Source organism: Budorcas taxicolor, chromosome 14 (assembly GCF_023091745.1).
Source record: "Budorcas taxicolor isolate Tak-1 chromosome 14, Takin1.1, whole genome shotgun sequence".
Lineage (NCBI taxonomy): Eukaryota > Metazoa > Chordata > Mammalia > Artiodactyla > Bovidae > Budorcas > Budorcas taxicolor.
The window spans coordinates 36,228,542-36,248,331 of NC_068923.1; the positions used below are offsets into that span (position 1 = coordinate 36,228,542).

A 19,790-nucleotide genomic window follows, 5' to 3' on the forward strand; every position below is an offset into this window, starting at 1 on the left:
GCCTCAGGCTCAATCTGGAAAATGGGAAAAAGAACTAATTCCCAGAGTTCATTTCAGGATGGAGTGAAGGAATATATGTAAAAGTGCTTTATGAATTGGGTATGGTTATAAATCATATATAATTATCATCATCACCATCACTATTATCTTTGACCCAGAGCAGACATGATTGGTGGCTTTTTAATTGGCATATAATATGTCTCTTTTCCTAGGACCTGTCACAAAAATAAATGAGGCTGTGTAGCTAGGCAATGTCCAGACTGTGCTAACGTAGAGCCGTACCACTTCGTAGTTATATGACTTCTCTCCAGTTACCAATCTCACTAAGATCCAGTTTCCTCACCTGAAAAATGAGGAAAATCATTGTCTTTACCTCTGAGGCAAGAAAGGAGGATTAAATAAGAAAATGCCCATAGGGTATCTGGCACATGATAAGCACTCAATTATCATTTTCATTAGTACTGAATTCTCTCAGGGTAGAAACTTGGGAAAGATGTACTGTTCTATAAAAATAAATATTAGAGTCCACAGTGCATCGAAAGCTATTTAAATCCTCTTAATGTAATGCAGTTGAAGAGTTGCTTTTTCTGTCCAAAGTGACTCAATCCAGCAGTGATGAAGGTATACTCCCTTGAAGCTTTCTACCAAGATCCTAAGCTTCCTGAACTCTTTACCTCCACATCCTTGAGCTGTGGGTTCCCAGGCCTCTTCTGAGCATAGACAGCTGCTATTAGTACCTGATGATGTGTAAGAACATGAATCAAATCCAAAAGCACCAGAGCTACACATTATGTTAGAAAACCTAAAAGGAAGAAACCTAAATCTGTTAAACAAACTCGTTGTGGGATAGACAGACTTCCAAAGGATTACTTGCTTTACAAAATGACTAATTGTAGGATTCTTTGAAACAAAGAGTTCCTTGCAATACTATGCAGCAGTTAAGGGACTATATGTGAATTAGATGTACATATAACAATACCTATGGATCTTCAAATGGGGCTTCCCAGGTGGTGCAGTGATAAAGAATCTGCCTACCAATGGAGGAGATGCAAGAGATGTGAGTTTGATTCCTAGGTCGGGAAGAACCCCTTGAGAAGGGCATGGCAACCTACTCCAGTATTCTTGCCTGGAAAATTCCACTGACAGGGGAGCCTGGTGGGCTACAGTCCACGGGGTCACAAAGAGTTTGGACACAACTGAATGACTGAGCGCGTGCACATCCACACTCAGATCTGAAAAACAGGGCACTGGATGAAAAAAAAGTAAAATAGTTTTAATACAATGCCATTTAATAAACAAATGCATGCTAATAGAACAAAGATAGGAACGAATATCAGTTCCTTAGAATGTCACATATACATTCACCATGCGACCCAGCAATCACACTTGTAGCTATTAATTCTAGAGAAAGGAAGCATACGTTCACACAAAATTGCATGTTTAAATATTCACAACAGTTATATTTATAATCACCAAAACATGCTGCTGCTGCTGCTGCTAAGTCACTTCAGTCGTGTCCGACTCTGTGCAACCCCATAGACGGCAGCCCACCAGGCTCCCCCATCCCTGGGATTCTCCAGGCAAGAATACTGGAGTGGGTTGCCATGTCCTTCTCCAATTCATGAAAATGAAAAGTGAAAGTGAAATCACTCAGTTGTGTCCAACTCTTAGCCAAAACATAGAGACAACCCAAATGTCCTTCAAAGGATAAAATGATAAACAAGCTGTGTGAGGTCAGCATGATAACCGCTACATGACAGAAACTGGCCCAAACTATGGTATATCCATACAATGGAATAGTACTCAGCAATAAAGAGAAATGACTGATACAGGCAACAACTTAGATGAGTCTCAAGTTGAGTGAAGAAAACCTAATCTCAAAATATTAAACACTGTATGAATCTGTTTGTATATTTTTGATATGTCAAAAGTACAGTGATGGAGAACAGACCTATAGTGGCCAAGGTTAGGGTGAGGGTTGAGTTTAACTATAAATGGAAACCACAAGGAGTTTATTTTGCATAACTTTAGCTTGATTATGGTGACAGTTTAATGAATCTACATGTGTGATAAAATGTAATAAATCTATACACCGAAAAAACAAAAATAATGTGCTTGTTAAAACTGGTGACATTCAGAATAAGGTGTATAGCTTGGTTAACAGTATTGCTCCAAGGTCAACGTCATTATTTTGATTGACAATTGTAATACTATTATGTAAGATGTTATCATTGGGGGAATCTGGGGGAAGTTCCCTTGGGAATTATGTACTATTTTTTTCAACTTCTATATGAATCTAAAATTATTTCTAAGTGAAAAGTTTTTTTTAAGAACAAATGCCAATTAAAGGTATGCATATTAAATATATTTTCGTGGTTGCCTATGTGAAGAAAGAAATAGGGACCTGAGGGTGAGGGAGAAAGATATTTCAGAGTCTATATAAATATTTGACTTATAATTTTAAGGGGTGACATTACAGTTCTCTGTTACTAGATTATACACACCATGAAGTCAAGAACTATTTATAAGATATTTTTGGATCTCTCAGGGACTAGCATAGCGACATTTACACAATGAACATTCATTCTATTATCACAAAAGTAAACTCGTGAGCATATCTATTTCATAGCTGAACTCTATAAAGCAAACATCCTAAATTTGCAAGTCTATTTTGGTAGAAATGTTGATATTTCATGAATACATACTTTAGCCATTATGCTTTATAAACAAGTGTAAGTGTTAGTCAGTCAGTCGTGTCTGACTCTTTGCAACCCCATGGACTGTAGCCCAACAGGCTCCTCTGTCCATGGAATTCTCCAGGCAAAAAATAAAAGTGGGTTGCCATTTCCTTACCAGGGAATCTTCTGACCCAGGGATAGGACCTGGGTCTCCCGCATTGCAGACAGATTCTTTACCATCTGAGCCACCAGGGGCTTTATATTCAGGTCTAAAATATTTCCATGTGAAGTTGAAGATGAAGTTATATCTTACCTAGCTCTCCCCCAAAAATGGAATCCATTTTCATCAGTAGGCAGTGGAAATAGCAGGTGAGGGGGAGGGGGGCAATACAGTGTTAAAAGAGCCTTAATGTCTCTTCCCACTGAGTGTATCTTTCAATAGAAAAGAAATGATAGTTCCTAGAAATGTCCACATGGAGATTTCTGGAACCCAAACTGGGCTCTTGAGTTAAGATGTTCTGTTAATCAAATCACATTTTTTATTTCACTAGTTTTTGTATTTTATTCATGCTCCTCTTTCACCTGAAGTGGGCTTACATGTAATTTAATATTCCTTTATGATATTTTATGAATCAAGGCTATATCTTGACCAGTGATTGCAGTCCTTAAAGATGTCATGAAGGTTGCTCAGAAATAATCAGACCATATTTTCTCACTCTTTGTTCAAAACATCTAGGAAGAGCACTTCATATAAAATGATGACATGGAGAAAAGATGGAAACTAGAGAAAGCAAGAGAGGGAGTTAGGGAAGGGGTGGGAGAGACAATTTGTATCTGGTGAGAGGGCTGATGTTAAAATAATGGGTTTTTAAATAACTAGGTGGACATGAAGAGGGAGACTCTGAAAGTTCACATGGTCTGAAAACAACATTAAAATACCCGGGAGGGAATTTTTCTAAAACAGGACCCTCTGCTAGCTTTTCTCATCTCCAAGTGTTATGATCCTTCTAGAATAGGATAAGTAGCATTCTTATTCTTAACAGAAAAGACAGGACATTTCCCTCACTGTGTTATAAGAAAGTCAACCATGTGACACTGGGTTACCCCGCTGCCATATTCAATAGGAAGTGTCTTCCTTTCGTTACGAACAGCATGTCTTCTGTTTTGTCTCTTGCCTGAGCTGGCTGGAAACAAAAACCGATTACAGAAACAGACTGGTTTGGCATGCCCTGTATGACAAACTTAATTGAGCAATAAGTTAAAAATGTAAGAACTTTGTTAGGCACCATGAAAATAGAAAGTCGTGTGAACCTTAGAGAGAACTGCTCTTAAAAATGTTAAAAAAAAAAAAATCTGTTTTTAAAAATGCTAATTTCTGTCCCAAATTTTGTTTTTGAATTTGCATCTTGAATTTGGACAACTTTCACCTACCTAGTTCCTCTTCCTGCACAATCCTTGAGGAGATAAATAAAGCTCTATGTTCCCTGATGGTATCTTAATATAAAGGCAACATCTCTGCGTGGATTCACCAGAAAGCAGAGTCTGAGACAAGAGCAAGGGGGCATGTGGTTTACTGGGGAGATGGTTCCAAGGAAGAGAAGACACAAAAGGAGGGACACAGCCCGAGGCGCACTGTCTAGATGGTCTCCATAATGGGCGATGGGCTGGACATCCCTGGGGGAGGCAAGAGGGGAGTTCTGATCCAGGGACCCCTCTGATCCTCATGGTCAGGGGTGGTCCCAAGAATGGGAGGTCCTGGGGCAAAAATTAGGAGAAATGACTGCAGCTCCAGTAAGGCTGCATCCTGTTAGCCCTGTATTAGGTCAACAAACAGTGACAGCTTGAATAAAGTTAGACAGAGGCTGGGAGCCAGGGCACATGGCAGCCATGGAGGGTCAAGGGAACCACTGTTCAACATTTTCAAGCACTTTCATGCTTGTGACAAAGTTAAATAATAATTGAATCATCTCATGCAGTTGTTGACAAGCAGATGGCTCCATGTTAGGACCCAGAATGGGTTTCTCAAGTGGCACTAGTGGTAAAGAACCCACCTGCCAATGTAGGAGACATAAGAGACATAGGTTCAATCCCTGGATTGGGAAGATCCCCTGGAGGAGAGCAGGGAAACCCACTCCAGTATTCTTGCCTAGAGAATTCCATGGATAGAGGTAGTCTATGGGGTCGCAAAGACTCAGACATGACTGAGTGGCTAACACTTTCACTTCCTAGAGCACCATCTCTGTAGTTACTAGCTTGGTAGATGGTCATGGAAGCTTTGACTGGGGTCTTCTCAAATGGGACTTTTTCCAAAACTATGGACCATAGCTCTCCAAGCTTCTCTGTCCGTGGGATTCTCCAGGCAAGAATACTGGAGTGGATTGCCTTTTCTTTCTCCAGGGGATCTTCCAGACCCAGGGATCGGACCAATGTATCTTATGTCTTGTGCGTTGGCGGGTGGGTTCCTTACCACTAGCGCCACCTGGAAAGCCCAAATGGGACTCTACATGCTATTGATTCCCTAGATGGAGGACCAGCCCCTGTCATGTTTAGCACACTGTATGTTCACATCCTACTCATTAAATTTTTGCAGTCAATTGTGGTATGACAATTTTCTCTGGGTTATTAAACACAGTTGAGAGCACTGATGGCTGAGCAAATAGGATAAGGAAATAACTATGCCTATGATGATGGAGAAGGCTCTTCTCCTGCCCTCATTTGTCTCTATGAGCCTCTTGGAGGGAACATACCAGGCTCAGAACAAGTGCTCACTGTCAGCACAGGAAACCTCCCTGCTCTCCTGCTGAGCTCATGTCACAGACTACAACACCCTGGCCCGAGGAGACTTCTAGCTCTCTGCTATCAGAAATCAGGTGCTCAGGGTGAAACTGGGATAAACTCCAGACTTAACCAGCCAGTGTAGGCTTGGAACGTAGAACATTCTGTGTTCTCTTCTCAGCATCTGCCTGTATAAGATACAGCTGATGGCTTCATGGAGAGTGAGGCTGCCCAACAAAGGGAGGGGTGTGCAGCTCACCATGAGGTTCTCCTGCACACAGGAATGAAGTATTTCAGACCCAATGCATGCAGACCTACAGCCCTTCTGTTCCCCATCTTTCTACAGCACTGTTTTATTGTTGCTGTTGTTCAGTCATTAAGTCATGTCCAACTCTTTGCAGCCCCATGGACTGCAGCATGTCAGGCTTCCCTGTCCTTCACTATCTCCTCGAGTATGATCAGACTCATGTTCATTGAGTTGATGATGCCACCTAACCATCTCATCCTCTGTTGCCCCCTTCTCCTCCTGCCCTCAATCTTTCCCAGTACCAGGGTCTTTTCCAGTGAGTTGGCTTTTCCCACCAACTCAGTTCAGTCATTCAGTCATGTCCAACTCTTTGCAGCTCCATGGACTGCAGCACACCAGGTTTCCCTGTCCATCACCAACTCCCAGAGCTTGCTCAAACTCATGTCCATCGAGTCAGTGATGCCATCCAACCATCTCATCCTCTGTCGTCCCCTTATCCACTGCTTTCAATCTTTCCCAGCATTAGGGTCTTATCCAATGAGTCACTTCTTTGCATCAGGTGGCAAAAATATTGGAGTTTCAGCTTCAGCATCAGCCCTTCCAATGAATATTCAGCACTGATTTCCTTTAGGATTAACTGGTTTGATCTTCTTGCAGTCCACGAGACTTTCAATAGTCTTCTCAACACCTTAGTCCAAAAGCATCAATTCTTCGGCACTCAGCTTTCTTTATGGTCCAACTCTCACATCCATACATGACAACTGGAAAAACCATAGGTTTGGCTAGATGGACCTTTGTGGGCAAAGTACTGTCTCTACTTTTTAATATGCTCTCTAGGTTTGTCATAGCTTTTCTTCCAAGGGGCAAGTGTCTTCTAATTTCATGGCCACAGCTACCATCTGCAGTGATTTTGGACCCCAAGAAAATAAAGTCTGTCACTGCTTCGCATCAGTCAGCTAATTTTGCCAGGATTCTGGAGAGATACAAACTTGAATCTCTTCTTCCCCTAGAAAGGATGAAAAAATAAATAATTAAATTGTAATAAGATGATAATATGAATAGTATTAAAGTGTATTAAAAGGAAGGCAAAATGATTGTGTTTGGACCAGAACAACTCTAAGAATCCAATTGCACTGGTGATATCTAGCCCTGAAATGTGCATCCGCTTGGAGACCCTGCAGGCAGGCCCCCAGCCCACTGGGGCTGTAACACTGTGTCCCTGGACCACTTCTCCTTCTCTCTGTGATGGGTCAGATGCCCCAGGCCTATGGAGTTTTCAGCCAACTTTTAAAATTGTAAATGGCCATAAGTCTGTTCCAGTGAAGGGATTTCAAAGCTGCAAGGCAGTATCTCATCTTTTAAAAAGAATAAAAGATTATTACACTCAGGCACACACAGAACTTTCCTCATTTGTCATAAAATCAGTCAATTCAACAAGGGCTGAGGAAAAAGTTTCTGATTCTATCACAATCGTTATTTCCTGGGTAATAAGAACAAACACCGTATGAATCTGTTTTTTTTTAAGCATGGTTAATAATTTCTTTAATGTACTCCTACTATTTGTAAGGCTTCTCTGGTGGCTCAGCAGTAAAGAATCCTCTTGAAATGCAGGAGACAAGGGTTTGATTCCTGGGTTGACAAGATCCCTGGAGAAGGAAATGGCAACCCATTCTTCTATTCTTGCCTGGAGAATCCCATGGACAGAGGAGCATGGTGGGCTACAGTCCACAGAGTTGCAAAGAGTTGGACATGACATAGCAAGTAAACAGCAACAACAATTTTTGCTAGTTTGGTAGTCTGTTAATCTTTTGACGACATGAATTTAAGTTGTACCATGTCAATATCATGTCAAACAGTAGTCACTGCTATATTTGCCCCAAGCCACTCTTCTCCATTTTAATACATATATACTATTATGTAATTAATAATAGTAATTATTAGGCTTATTAAAGCCTATTATTATTAAGCCTATTATTATTATTAAGCCTATTATATTAAGATTATTATTATGAAGCCTATTAAATAATTAGGCTTCCCTGGTGGCTCAGAAGTTAAAGCGTCTGCCTCCAATGCGGGAGACCTGGGTTTGATCCCTGGGTCGGGAAGACGCCCTGGAGAAGGAAATGGCAACCCACTCCAGTATTCTTGCCTGGAGAATCCCATGGACGGAGGAGCCTGGTAGGCTACAGTCCACGGGTCGCAAAGAGTCGGACACGACTGAGCGACTTCACTTACTTACTTACTATTAAAATACTAGAATACTGATTTTACTATGAAATATTAGTATATTGGGATTCTAAAGAGGGTAACTGGGGGAGAAATGCTCCTTTTGTTCTCTGAGGGCTGAGTACCAGTTGCTATGAGGGCGAAAGGAATAAGGAACCTTCATTTCAAGTTCAGTAACTTTCCCATATATTTCACCCCAAGGGGCCCTGGCTACACTGCCCATTTCAAAGACAATTATTTGGTGGAGAACAAGGCTCTATTTCTTTCTACTCCAGGTTTGAGGAAATACATGAAGACATGTTCATGTAATATGTATCCTTATGAGAGGTGTGCATAAAAATTAAATGAAACAAAAATAACCATATCTCATAGGTAAATTTTATTTTCAGAGAAGACTAAAAATAAAATCAGTAAAAGGGACTTTTACTAAACACAAGATGCTAACCAGGTGTGATTTTGCATTGCGTAAGCTCGTACTGTATAAAAATGCTCTGTACCATGGTATGAAGCTCTTAGTATCTTAATAGCACTAGAGCACTAGACTCCTCTGAGAACCCAAATTAATTCTAATTATCTGAGCAAGAGAGAGAGGTGATGGAAATACAGCTCTTGGGTCAAATACATGCAGAGAAAGCCAAAGACTCATTAGTCTGAGAGGCAGTGCTGCCTAGGGGAGAAAAATAAAACTCTGATGAATGAAGGAAAGGTGTCAAGGTTCTTGTCCCACTGGAGGACTTCTAGGAGGATATTCTCCATCTCTTTCCTTATTGCAAATTCCCATGAAAAGCCTTCAAGATGCATAATGTGCACATGTGCCCTGGAGCTCTTAGTGGCTCCTGGTGAAAGGTGGTCCCCAGGGCACTGTGGTCCCCAGAGGCGTGACCACAGACCATGTGAGGGGGCGGCTCTGCAGGTGACAGTTCAGCCCACTCCCCTTGGGGGAGGGTGGCTTAGGCTGGCCTCTTTGGGCTTGGGTCAAATGTGAGGTCATCCAAGGTATTCTTTCCCTCCTAATTCATATTTGCCCCCCTTGGGATGACTAATGGGAAATAGAATCTAATTTTAAAAGAATTTCCACTAGGCAACTTTCCACCATAAAAATATAGGACAGAATATTGTCATTTTTATTAATACTATTATTGGCAAAAAGGTGACAGAAGAAACTTGATGTTCTGGTGTTTAAAAAAAGGTTTTGTGGTTGTAGCTGTTGTTTAACATACTCAGTACAGAAATTTTAAGGTGACAAACCATGCAATTTTGCTTCTTATCAGTGACTAATCAGGAGAGATAGATAAATAGACGGTGTATTATGATACGTATATACTGTGAATGCAGATACATATATCAGTTCAGTTCAGTTCAGTCACTCAGTCGTGTCCAACTCTTTACGACCTCATGAATCGCAGCACGCAAGGCCTCCCTGTCCATCACCAACTCCCGGAGTTCACCCAAACTCATGTCCATCGAGTCGGTGATTGCATTCAGCCATCTCATCCTCTGTCATCCTCTTCTCCTCCTGCCCTCAATCCCTCCCAGCATCAGAGTCTTTTCCAATGAGTCAACTCTTCGCAAGAGGTGGCCAAAGTACTGGAGTTTAAGTTTCAACATCAGTCCTTCAAATGAACACCTAGGATTGATCTCCTTTAGGATGGACTGGTTGCATTTCCTTGCAGTCCAAGGGACTCTCAAGAGTCTTCTCCAGTTCAAAAGCATCAATTCTTCAGTGCTCAGCTTTCTTCACAGTCCAACCCTCACATCAGTACATGACTACTGGAAAAACCATAGCCTTGACTAGATGGACCTTTGTTGGCAAAGTAATGCGTCTGCTTTTTAATATGCTATCTAGGTTGGTCATAATTTTCCTTCCAAGGAGTAACCATCTTTTAATTTCATGGCTGCAGTCACCATCTGCAGTGATTTTGGAGCCCAAAAAAATAAAGTCTGACACTGTTTCCACTGTTTCCCCATCTATTTCCCATGAAGTGATGGGACTGGATGCCATGATCTTCGTTTTCTGAATGTTGAGCTTTAAGCCAACTTTTTCACTCTCCTCTTTCACTTTCATCAAGAGGCTTTTTAGTTCCTCTTCACTTTCTGCCATAAGGGTGGTGTCATCTGCATATCTGAGGTTATTGATATTTCTCCCATCAATCTTGATTCCAGCTTGTGCTTCTTCCAGTCCAGTGTTTCTCATGATGTACTCTGCATATAAGTTAAATAAGCAAGGTGATAGTATACAGCCTTGACGTACTTCTTTTCCTATTCGGAACCAGTTGTTCCATGTCCAGTTCTAACTGTTGCTTCCTGACCTGCATATAGGTTTCTCAAGAGACAGGTCAGATGGTCTGGTATTCCCATCTCTTTCAGAATTTTCCACAGTTTATTGTGATCCACACAGTCAAAGGCTTTGCATAGTCAATAAAGCAGAAATTGATTTTTTCTGGAACTCTCTTGCTTTTTCCATGATCCAGCGGATGTTGGTAATTTGATCTCTGGTTCCTCTGCCTTTTCTAAAACCAGCTTGAACATCTGGAAGTTCACGGTTCATATATTGCTAAAGCCTGGCTTGGAGAATTTTGAGCATTACTTTATTAGTGTATGAGATGAGAGACATATATATATATATATATATATGTATATAATACTGTAAAGCTTTGTATGTAGCCAGACAACAGAAGAAAATACAAGTTGCTAGAATCACTCTTTATTAATGTTTCTTTAGAACTCTTATGCACAGATTTTACTCTGCACTTTTCAGGTAGTAAAAATAACAGTGATAACAGCTAAACTGTTTAATATGCTATAAGCTAGAGAAAGAAAATGCAACATTAGAAAATATACACATAGCATCCTCATAGCTAGTAATGATTTCCGATTCAGCTATATCAGTAATTAACATTTGATCAAATATTGTTTAAGGACTGAAGTGTTCCTTATAAATATGAATCATATGAAACATGTTCTATACTTCTCATTTCCTCACAAAGACTGTCTCCATCACATTAAACAGTGGGTTAAACTAGCTATATAATGCTTGATATATATAATTTAACATACTAGCTGTATAATTCTTGATACATTAGACATTTGGAATTTTCCTCCCGGTCTTATCACTCTTGCCATATTTTGCTTAGGTCTGAAGTTGGTAATGTGAGGGTCTGCGACTTTGATGCAGGTTGCTCATTACACCTGGAAAATATTGATGAAAAGGAGTCAAGAATTTAAATGCTATTTACATCTTCAGAAAGTCATTGGATTAGATAGTGTGTGAGGGGTGTGGGTGATGCATGGGTGTCTGTGTGCAAGGCATGGTAGGGAATTCTAGGTGTGTTTGTGTGCTTACATCATCAGTAACAGAAGAAATTACAAAATTAAGATATTGCTAGGACTGTGATTATGTTGATAAGTGAAAGTGAAGTCGCTCAGTCATGTCCGACTCTTTGCGACCTGTGGACTGTAGCCCACCAAGCTCCTCCATCCATGGGATTCTCCAGGCAAGAATACTGGAGTGGGTTGCCATTTCCTTCTCCAGGGGATCTTCCCGACCCAGGGATCGGACCCAGGTCTCCCACATTGCAGGCAGACGCTTTAACCTCTGCACCACCAGGGAAGCCCTTAAATACAAGAATACAGTCTCTCAGAAAATCTCCTATAGAGACACAGAACTTCAGATCTAAGTACTAACATCAAAGATTTCAAGGGAGGAAAGGAAGCCAGGTTGAAAGAAGAAGGGGGAGGAGGCGGGAGAGGGGGTGTGAAAGGGGTGGCCTTACAGACGTCTCCTGCCACCTACAGATATCCAGGCGTTATGGGACTTTTCCCTGGGCCTCCAGAGAAGGGAGGACTGGAACTCGGCTCTACCAGAAATCAGACCAGGCCAGAACCAGAATTCGAGTTCTCTGCCAAGAGGAGTGATCAGTCTCCAATCCTCAGCTCAGGCTGAGGGCCCTTCGACCAGATTCCTGCACCCAGGACCGGGGGACTAGAAAAACAGGGAAGGATAGGAAGGGTTAAGGAGAGGAAAGAGAGAGGGAAGGGGAGAGAGGTCAATAAAGTCTCTTGTTCCTTACCAGTCGGGGCACTCTGGCCAGCTGTCCACGTCAGGAGGAGACCAGGGACAAAAGGGTCCCAGTTGCGGCCGCTGGGTCTGGTCCATTGGCAGGCAAGCTGGCCCATGAGTACCCCGAGTTGTCAAGATGTCAGTCTCGGTGAAGAAGAGTCCCGCAAGAGGCGCCATTTGTTGCAGGAAGGCGGACCCCTTCCAGGGCCCGAAACTGGGCTCTTGTCTAACACTCGGAAATGAATTGTCCGAGGAGACACATGTGCTGACAAAGCAAGAGATTTTATTGGGAAAGGGCACCCGGGTAGACAGCAGTAGGGTAAGGGAACCCAGGTTGGTGAATTCCTGGTGTCCTTTTGTGATGTAAGGAAAACTCTATCTTCCACTAGCATGCTCCCTAAGACAGTAATTAGTAAGAATGACCCTATCAGAAAAATTGGTCATACCACAAAGATGGCACACATCTTCCAAATGTGTCCACCTTGGAGGAACAGATGGACATGCTGACATTTCTGAGTGGGTTTTATCGGAAACATCTCTTAGCAGGAATGAGAGCCGTGTGTTTACGCTGCTACCCCCTCATGCTCACTGCATGAACTTCATTGTCAGTGAGAAAGACTGGAAATTTGTTTTCTTCTTAAATGTTGCTCTTTGGTAATTATGCTAAAATTTTAACCATAAACATGGCTTTATCTAAATCCTCCCTGTATAAATATCTTTTCATTACCATGAACTTCCTTGGTCATCTATGCCTCTTGGGCAACATTTGTCTTTTCATTAACATAGCAAAGCAGAATCCTAAGAAGAACCTTAGTGAGCCCCCTCCAGTCCCCACCTAGACCCAACATTGGGTCCTTTTGACACTCAGGAGGTCTAGAAGCTGCTTCACTTCCCAACAGAGTGTTGACCTTCCTCATACGCCCTCAATCAGGCAAAGGCCAAGTTCAGTGTGATGGGAACACCTGTCAGAGTAAATTGCTTAAAGTAAATGAGGACTAAAGGCATAAAGCCACTTGAATGACAAATATCAAAGAGATGGCACTGCAAATGAGCCCAGGATGCAGGTAACCTTGGTGAGGAGCGACATGCCCGTACATCATGAACCCGGCACGTGCACAGGACACAGCTTCTCGTCTAGCACTCACCCAGCCATGAAGGAGGATGGTTCTCTCCACCTTCAGATAAAGAAGTCTGGCTCAGAAGCTAAGTGGCTGTGAGACACAGAGGGGAGAAAATCCTTCCCAGTTAAATTATGACAGCCCGTATACCAAGAGGACAAGACTGCTCAGTCTGTGTCTTCAAGTAGGCAAAGGGGCATTTTCCGGGAACAGGCTGTCAGCCATCCTCCTCTCCCCCAGTGCAGACATGTGTTTGTAAAGTAATATGAAGGATCTAGATTCCACTAGGATAGTAGCGTACAATCATGAACTTCTCAACTCTGTCTACTCAGTAGACTGCTGCCAAGAACCATTCAAAAGCTAACTTATGGGAATTTCCCTGGTGGTCCAGTGACTTCAACTCTGCACTCCCAATGCAGGGGACCAGGGTTCAGTTCTTGGTCAGGGAACTAAATCACATATGCTGCAACTGAGAGTTCGCATGCCACAACTAAAGATTCCTTGTGCTACAACCAAGACCCAGTGCAGCCAAATAAATAAATCAGTTTTGTTTTGTTTTTTAAAAAAGCTAGCTTGTGGAGTCATATGGATCAAGGCGATGCTGCTATGTCTCTGACTAGGATCGTAAGTTCTCAGACTTCACCGGTAGGTTGGCTGGAGTACAGTGGAAGCAACTGCCAGATCCGCTGAGTGAAGGCAGCCTTGAGGCCACCTCGTGGAAGGGCAGACGATGTAGGCTAATGTCACCACTGGGTTTGTCTCTGACCAAGGGTGCAGGTCAGCACCTCACAAGTTTCTTCTGCCCCAGTTATTATTCCAAGTGATCTACACATCTGTCTCCAGTTTCCTGGGATTCAGTTCCAGATGTTAAACCTCATGTCTGCTGTGTCACTGTTGTTTAGTCGCTCAGTTTGCGACCCCATGAACTGTAGCCCACCATGCTCCTCTGTTCACAGGATTTCCCAGGCAAGAACACTGGAGTGGGTCAGGGGATCTTCCTGACCCAGGGACTGAACCCACAACTCCCGCACTGGCAGGCAGATTCTCTACCACTGAGCCACCAGAGAAGCCCATTGCATCATTAGTTCTTACCAAAGGGATTATAATTCCTTACAGAATATTTCTGTTTTAAAACATCTTCCCTTTTTGGAGCCCAAGTAAAGCCTCCAGGTGTTTAACACAGGAGGTAACTCCAAGCTCTTGGCCTGGTAGCTATTTAAAAGACAAACAAGCCCAAACACCTACACAGAAGAGTTAACTTGACAGTTTTGCTCCCGTTTCTGGAACACCGTGACTTTTCTCAGAACACAAGTCCTTCTTTGTGTCATTCTAAATTTCTATGGATAAGAACTCATGAGCCTATTCTTTTGTATTTATTTCTCAATTCCCTAAGCAGTTTACTTGATTTAAAAATATAAAGGAATGCCAGTTCAGCTTCTTTGCCCAACCCAACATCTGTCCCCATTTGTTAGAACCAAATGACAAACATAGCCCATCTTCCTCTGCTTCCTGTGTTGGTGTTTCGTCTCTAGAGCAGATGTTACAACCTGTTAGTAGAGAGTCCACGAGGGACTCTTTAGATAGATGTGGGGGGCTCTGTATTAATGGGTACAGAATTTCCTACCCTAAGAGAGTAAATTATTAGGAAACCAGGTCTTTCTGAAATCAAACCTCTGGCCATATGTTCCACGGCAGTGCAATGTGGAATTGCATGATCCTCTCTTGAGGTGGGTGTCAGCACAGCCCACAGAGGACGTGGCAGAGGCAGAGGGGAAGAACGTGACACTGAAATTCAAATGTTTGTTTTCATCCCCCACTCACCTGTGGCAATTTTTTCTTACACTTGGCATGAAGAACCGGTGGGAACAGATGTGAGCATGGTCTACATTTCTGCTTGCATTCACTGGGCCTCTTGTCTTCCAATCTTCCCTCTGGCAGCTGATAAAGAATCAGTTCAGTTCAGTTCAGTTCAGTCACTCAGTCATGTCCAACTCTGCGACCCCATGAATCGCAGCACGCCAGACCTGCCTGTCCATCAACATCTCCCGGAATTCACTCAAACTCACGTCCATCAAGTCGGTGATGCCATCCAGCTACCTCATCCTCTGTCGTCCCCTTCTCCTCCTGCCCTCAATCCCTCCCAGCATCAGGGTCTTTTCCAATGAGCCAACTCTTCGCATGAGGTGGCCAAAGTACTGGAGTTTCAGCTTTAGCATCATTCTTTCCAAAGAATACCCAGGGCTGATTTCCTTTAGAATGGAGTGATTGGATCTTCTTGCAGGCCAAGGGACTCTCAAGAGTCTTCTCCAACACCACAGAATATTAACACATATATATGAAATTCAGAAGGATGGTACCGACGAGCCTATGTGCAGGGCAGCAAAGGAGACACAGGTGTAAAGAGCAGACTTTTGAATTCAGTGGGAGAGGGAAAGGGTGGGATGATTTGAGAAAACAGCATTGAAACATGTATGTTACCATATGTAAAACAGATAGTGCGAGTTTGATGTATGACACAAGACACCCAAAGCCGGTGCTCTGTGACAACTGGGAGGGATAGGGTGGAAAGGGAAGTAGGAGGGGGATTCAGGAGGGAGGGGACACATGTATACCTATGGCCAATTCATGTTGATGTATCACATAAAACCATCACACTATTGTAATTATTCTCCAATTAAGATAAAGAAAAAAATAACGTAATCAAATGTGGTAAACCACTTACATATAGAGAAGATGGACAAGAACCAGTTGTGATCACAGAGCCTCTCTATTGTCATCATTTTTCAGAGCACAAACTAGAGAAAAGGCCCAGGCTGACATTTTCCTTATGACTAGGTTGTGAGTGTAAGACTCCTGATGTCCGTCACTGCTGATTTAGAGAAAATGGAAAACTCTCCTGAGATGGCATGCTAATGTCTGTTACATACCAACTGTGCTGCACTTCCAACTGGAAGCAAAAAGTGATGTGGTGGAGGCTCTTGGTCCATCTTATACAAATAACTAATTGTTAAGGAATAGAATTTGAGGGACCTCCCTGGTGGTCCATCCAGTGGCTAAGAAATGCCAAATGCAGGAGGCCCAGGTTCAACCCTGGTCAGGGAACTAGATCCCACATGTCTCAACCAAGAGTTCCCATGCCACAACTAAAGATCCTAGAGGCCTCAACTAAATCCCAGCACAGCCAAATGAATATTGTTTTTTTTAAAGAAATAGATCTTGAGACTTCCCCCCAATTCAATGCAATATAAGTTGGTACATCCCAGAATGAACAGAAAACAGGGCTCGCTGGTACAGCTTCAGTGATGTTGGGTCATGCCCCAGCCTTGGGGGGCTAGGACAGAAGCCAACATGGGAGCAGTCAAGCTCATACAGTGAGGTGGCTTCCATGCTGGTGGTCTGCACAAGTCAGGAGCAGGAGTCATAAAGGAAGATCTTCTCAGCAGTTTTAAACAACAACTGTAAGTTTCTATAGTGGAGAAAAGAGAGAAGATAACTCTAAGAAAACAGAATATGAATGTGCAAAATACATTTCAGGCCAAAGCATTGCTTATCAGAACTCAGAGCATTTTCCTCATCTTTGTGTCTTTACATATGTAGTTCCCAAGGGCATTTTTGAAACTTTTTGCATGTTCTGAATTTTTAAATTTGAAATATTTTGCAAATTCATGTTAATCTGTATATATAACGTGTGTATAAATACATAAAGTATATGTTTAGGGTAAGCTCTTTTTTCATGCTACCAACGAACAAATGCAAGTTTGTCAGAATAAAATGTGATGACTGTTCACAGACAGCATCTCTCACACCCAAAAGGAAGTGGTGCTGGCTTTTAGGATTGTCAGGCTTGTTCTCATTCTCTCACTTTCCCAAACACGTTGGAAAATTAACACGTAATGCTTACCATTACCACATTGATGATTCCACTGAGGATATTTTTAAAGCAGTGGGGTAATTTTATTGTGGATTCAATACACTGGTTTTCTTTCTTCTTTTGTATTGGTTTGAAATTTTTCAGTAGTAAATATTTTTTTACTATTTTCAGTAGTAAATATTTTTTATCAGAAAGGACTCCTGTGGTGATCCAGTGATTAAGACCCCATGCTTCCACTGTAGGAGATGCAAGTTTGATCCCTGGTTGGGTAACTGAGATCCTGCATGCTACACAGCTCGGCCAAAAATAAATAAATAATTTTTACTTTAAAAGGAAAGGTATCAGGAGAACTTACAAGCATAAACACTCTGGAACTTGACATGCATTCTGTCCTTGCAGGCATGTCTCTTGATTGTAAAGCACATAGAGGCACTGACTAGAAAGGGTATTTGTAGATTTTCAAAGTAGCACGTCCTTTCTATACCTCAGTTTCATCTCCCTCTTCAAAACTGCAGGGCAGTGGGATGCTTTCAGGTTTCCCAGGTGGCACTAGTGGTAAAGAATCTGCCTGCCAATGCTACAGGAGACATAGGCTTATCCCTGGGTTGGGAAGATCCCCTGGAGGAGGAAACAGCAATCCACTCCAGTATTCCTGCCTGGAGAATCCCATGGACAGAGGAGCCTGGCGGGAGACGGTCTGTGGGGTCGCAAAGAGATGGACATGATTAAAGCAACTTAGCACTCACAGGATGCCTTCAATGAGGATGCAAATTGCAATGACTCCTCAAAGTGAACCTTTAAGAATAAGAGTTAACTTGGGGCCTTAAGTGATAAGCAGAGAAAGGCTACCCCATCCAGTATTCTGGCCTGGAGAATTTCATGGGCTGTATAGTCCATGGGGTTGCAAAGAGTCGGACACAACTGAGTGACTTTCACTTTCTCTTTCACTTTTAATTGATATGCCACTAAGGCAGCTGTTTCCTGTGTGTGCTTGCACAGATACTGTGGTTTGCGGAAGAGCAGACAGGATCAGTCATCACTCTGGTCTCTTATCCTCCATGTTTCCTTTCTAGGTATTTCCACACGATATACCTAGGTATTCGGAGTCGGCAGAGCGGGGAGAACGACCGGTGGAGGTTCTACTGGAAGATGGTGTATGAATACGCGGACGTGAGCATGCTGCACCTACTGGCCACCTTCTTGGAGAGCGCCCCCCAGCTGGTGCTGCAGCTCTGCATTATCGTGCAGACGCACAGCCTGCAGGCCCTGCAAGGTAAGGGCTCCAGTTTGCTCCCTGCACCTGGGGAAGTATTGTCCGGCTCCTTTGCCACAACCCAAGGACCGTTCCAATAGCCTTTGTTGACGCCGGTCACGGTGCTCCTGGTTAATGTCGGCTGCTTGACACCTGAATTTGTGAACAAGGCTTATTTTCTTCCTCGCCTTCACTTATCATGGGTAATTTACGGAAAGACAATTCTTTTTTTGCTCTCAAGCTGCCCTCTGAGTAGGAAAAAAATCCTTATGATTTTACACTTGGTCAGTATGAGAATAGAATCTGCTGAAGTTTTCTGGCTTGTATGATAATTTCCAAACATTTGAAGAAAGACTTATAGTCCTCTCTCTCTTGAATGTTTTATGTATAGTAGATATTATGTACATTATATATGTAAATTTATATATATATTTGAATATGAGGGTAATCTCTACCATTTCCTTTTGACATTAAGAGGCAAAGGGAGAGAGAGATTAAAAAGAAATGATAAAGATAACCTTAATATTTTTAAAAAGAAGGTCACATGGGAAAATGTCAGTATTGAACAATGTATTGTTTGTGTAGTACAAAGTTTTATGAAACAAATATTACCGTCGGATTAATATTTTTGTGTTTTACTATCTTGTTGGATCATCTTGTCAGTAAGATGATTCGATTAATAACAGATCTGCCCTGCCATTTCCTTAGGGCCTGCTGCTCCAGTCTTTTCAGAAGCAAGAAGATTAGACAGGCCAGTGGTAGACAGGTGAATATATATGGAGGATGATGCATACGTAGCCGTGTTCTAAATAGTTTCCTGATAATGTGTCCATCCTGTAATTGATAGATATTAAACAGATAACATTCTATAATGTGTGCATCTTGTTTCAACCTCAGCAGAGCCTGGCTGTGACTTTCCCTGTGTACTAGGCCATCCTCTAAGCTGAGACATGATCAGGGGAATCCCTACAGTGTCCTTATAACTCGTTATTGCAAGGAGCAGACTAACCTAGTAACTGCAGGGAGGGGTGGGAGACATACGACAGGAAAAGACAAGTGGAGAGGGTGCTGGTAGCCAGTGACCCGTGGACTTATGAGTTCTTGGCCCAACCCTGGCTCTACACAAGAATAGCTGCAGTGCACGAAGTCTGAGGAAAGAGTCCAAGAGAACCATGGGGTGTGAGCCCCACAGGCCAGAAAGCCAACTGGAAGAAAGAGAAGATGGGTGTTAGCACAGAAACAGAAGAGTTGAGCTTGGAGAATGTGAGACATATGAATTATCTGTGGAGCAGCATGTCTAGAGATGAAAGACCATGAGCTGCAGAGGGAGGCTCTGGCTTTGCTTGTCTCACTTCCTTGCTGTGCTATCTGGTGCAAGTCACTTAACCTCCCTGGGTCCCCGTTTCTCAAATGTAAAGGGCACAAACTAAAAGAGATGGCCTACAAACTCCTTGACAGCATGGCCATAGTGTTGATCCTTACAGGGTCAAGCACAGGCATCAAGAGGGGGTCTGTACATGAGGATACAAATGCAGAGGCGATATGAAGCTGAGCCTCTGTCAG

General features: G+C 42.6%; 1 protein-coding gene across 1 annotated transcript in view; it reads left to right on the plus strand.

The window, feature by feature from the left end:
* Positions 1–19,790, plus strand: part of XKR4 (XK related 4) — a 308,792-nt gene that overhangs the window by 175,780 nt on the left and 113,222 nt on the right. Inside the window, exon 2 of the mRNA XM_052651940.1 lies at positions 18,049–18,248. Coding sequence (XP_052507900.1) covers positions 18,049–18,248 — 200 coding nt within the window. The remainder of the gene's footprint in view (positions 1–18,048; positions 18,249–19,790) is intronic.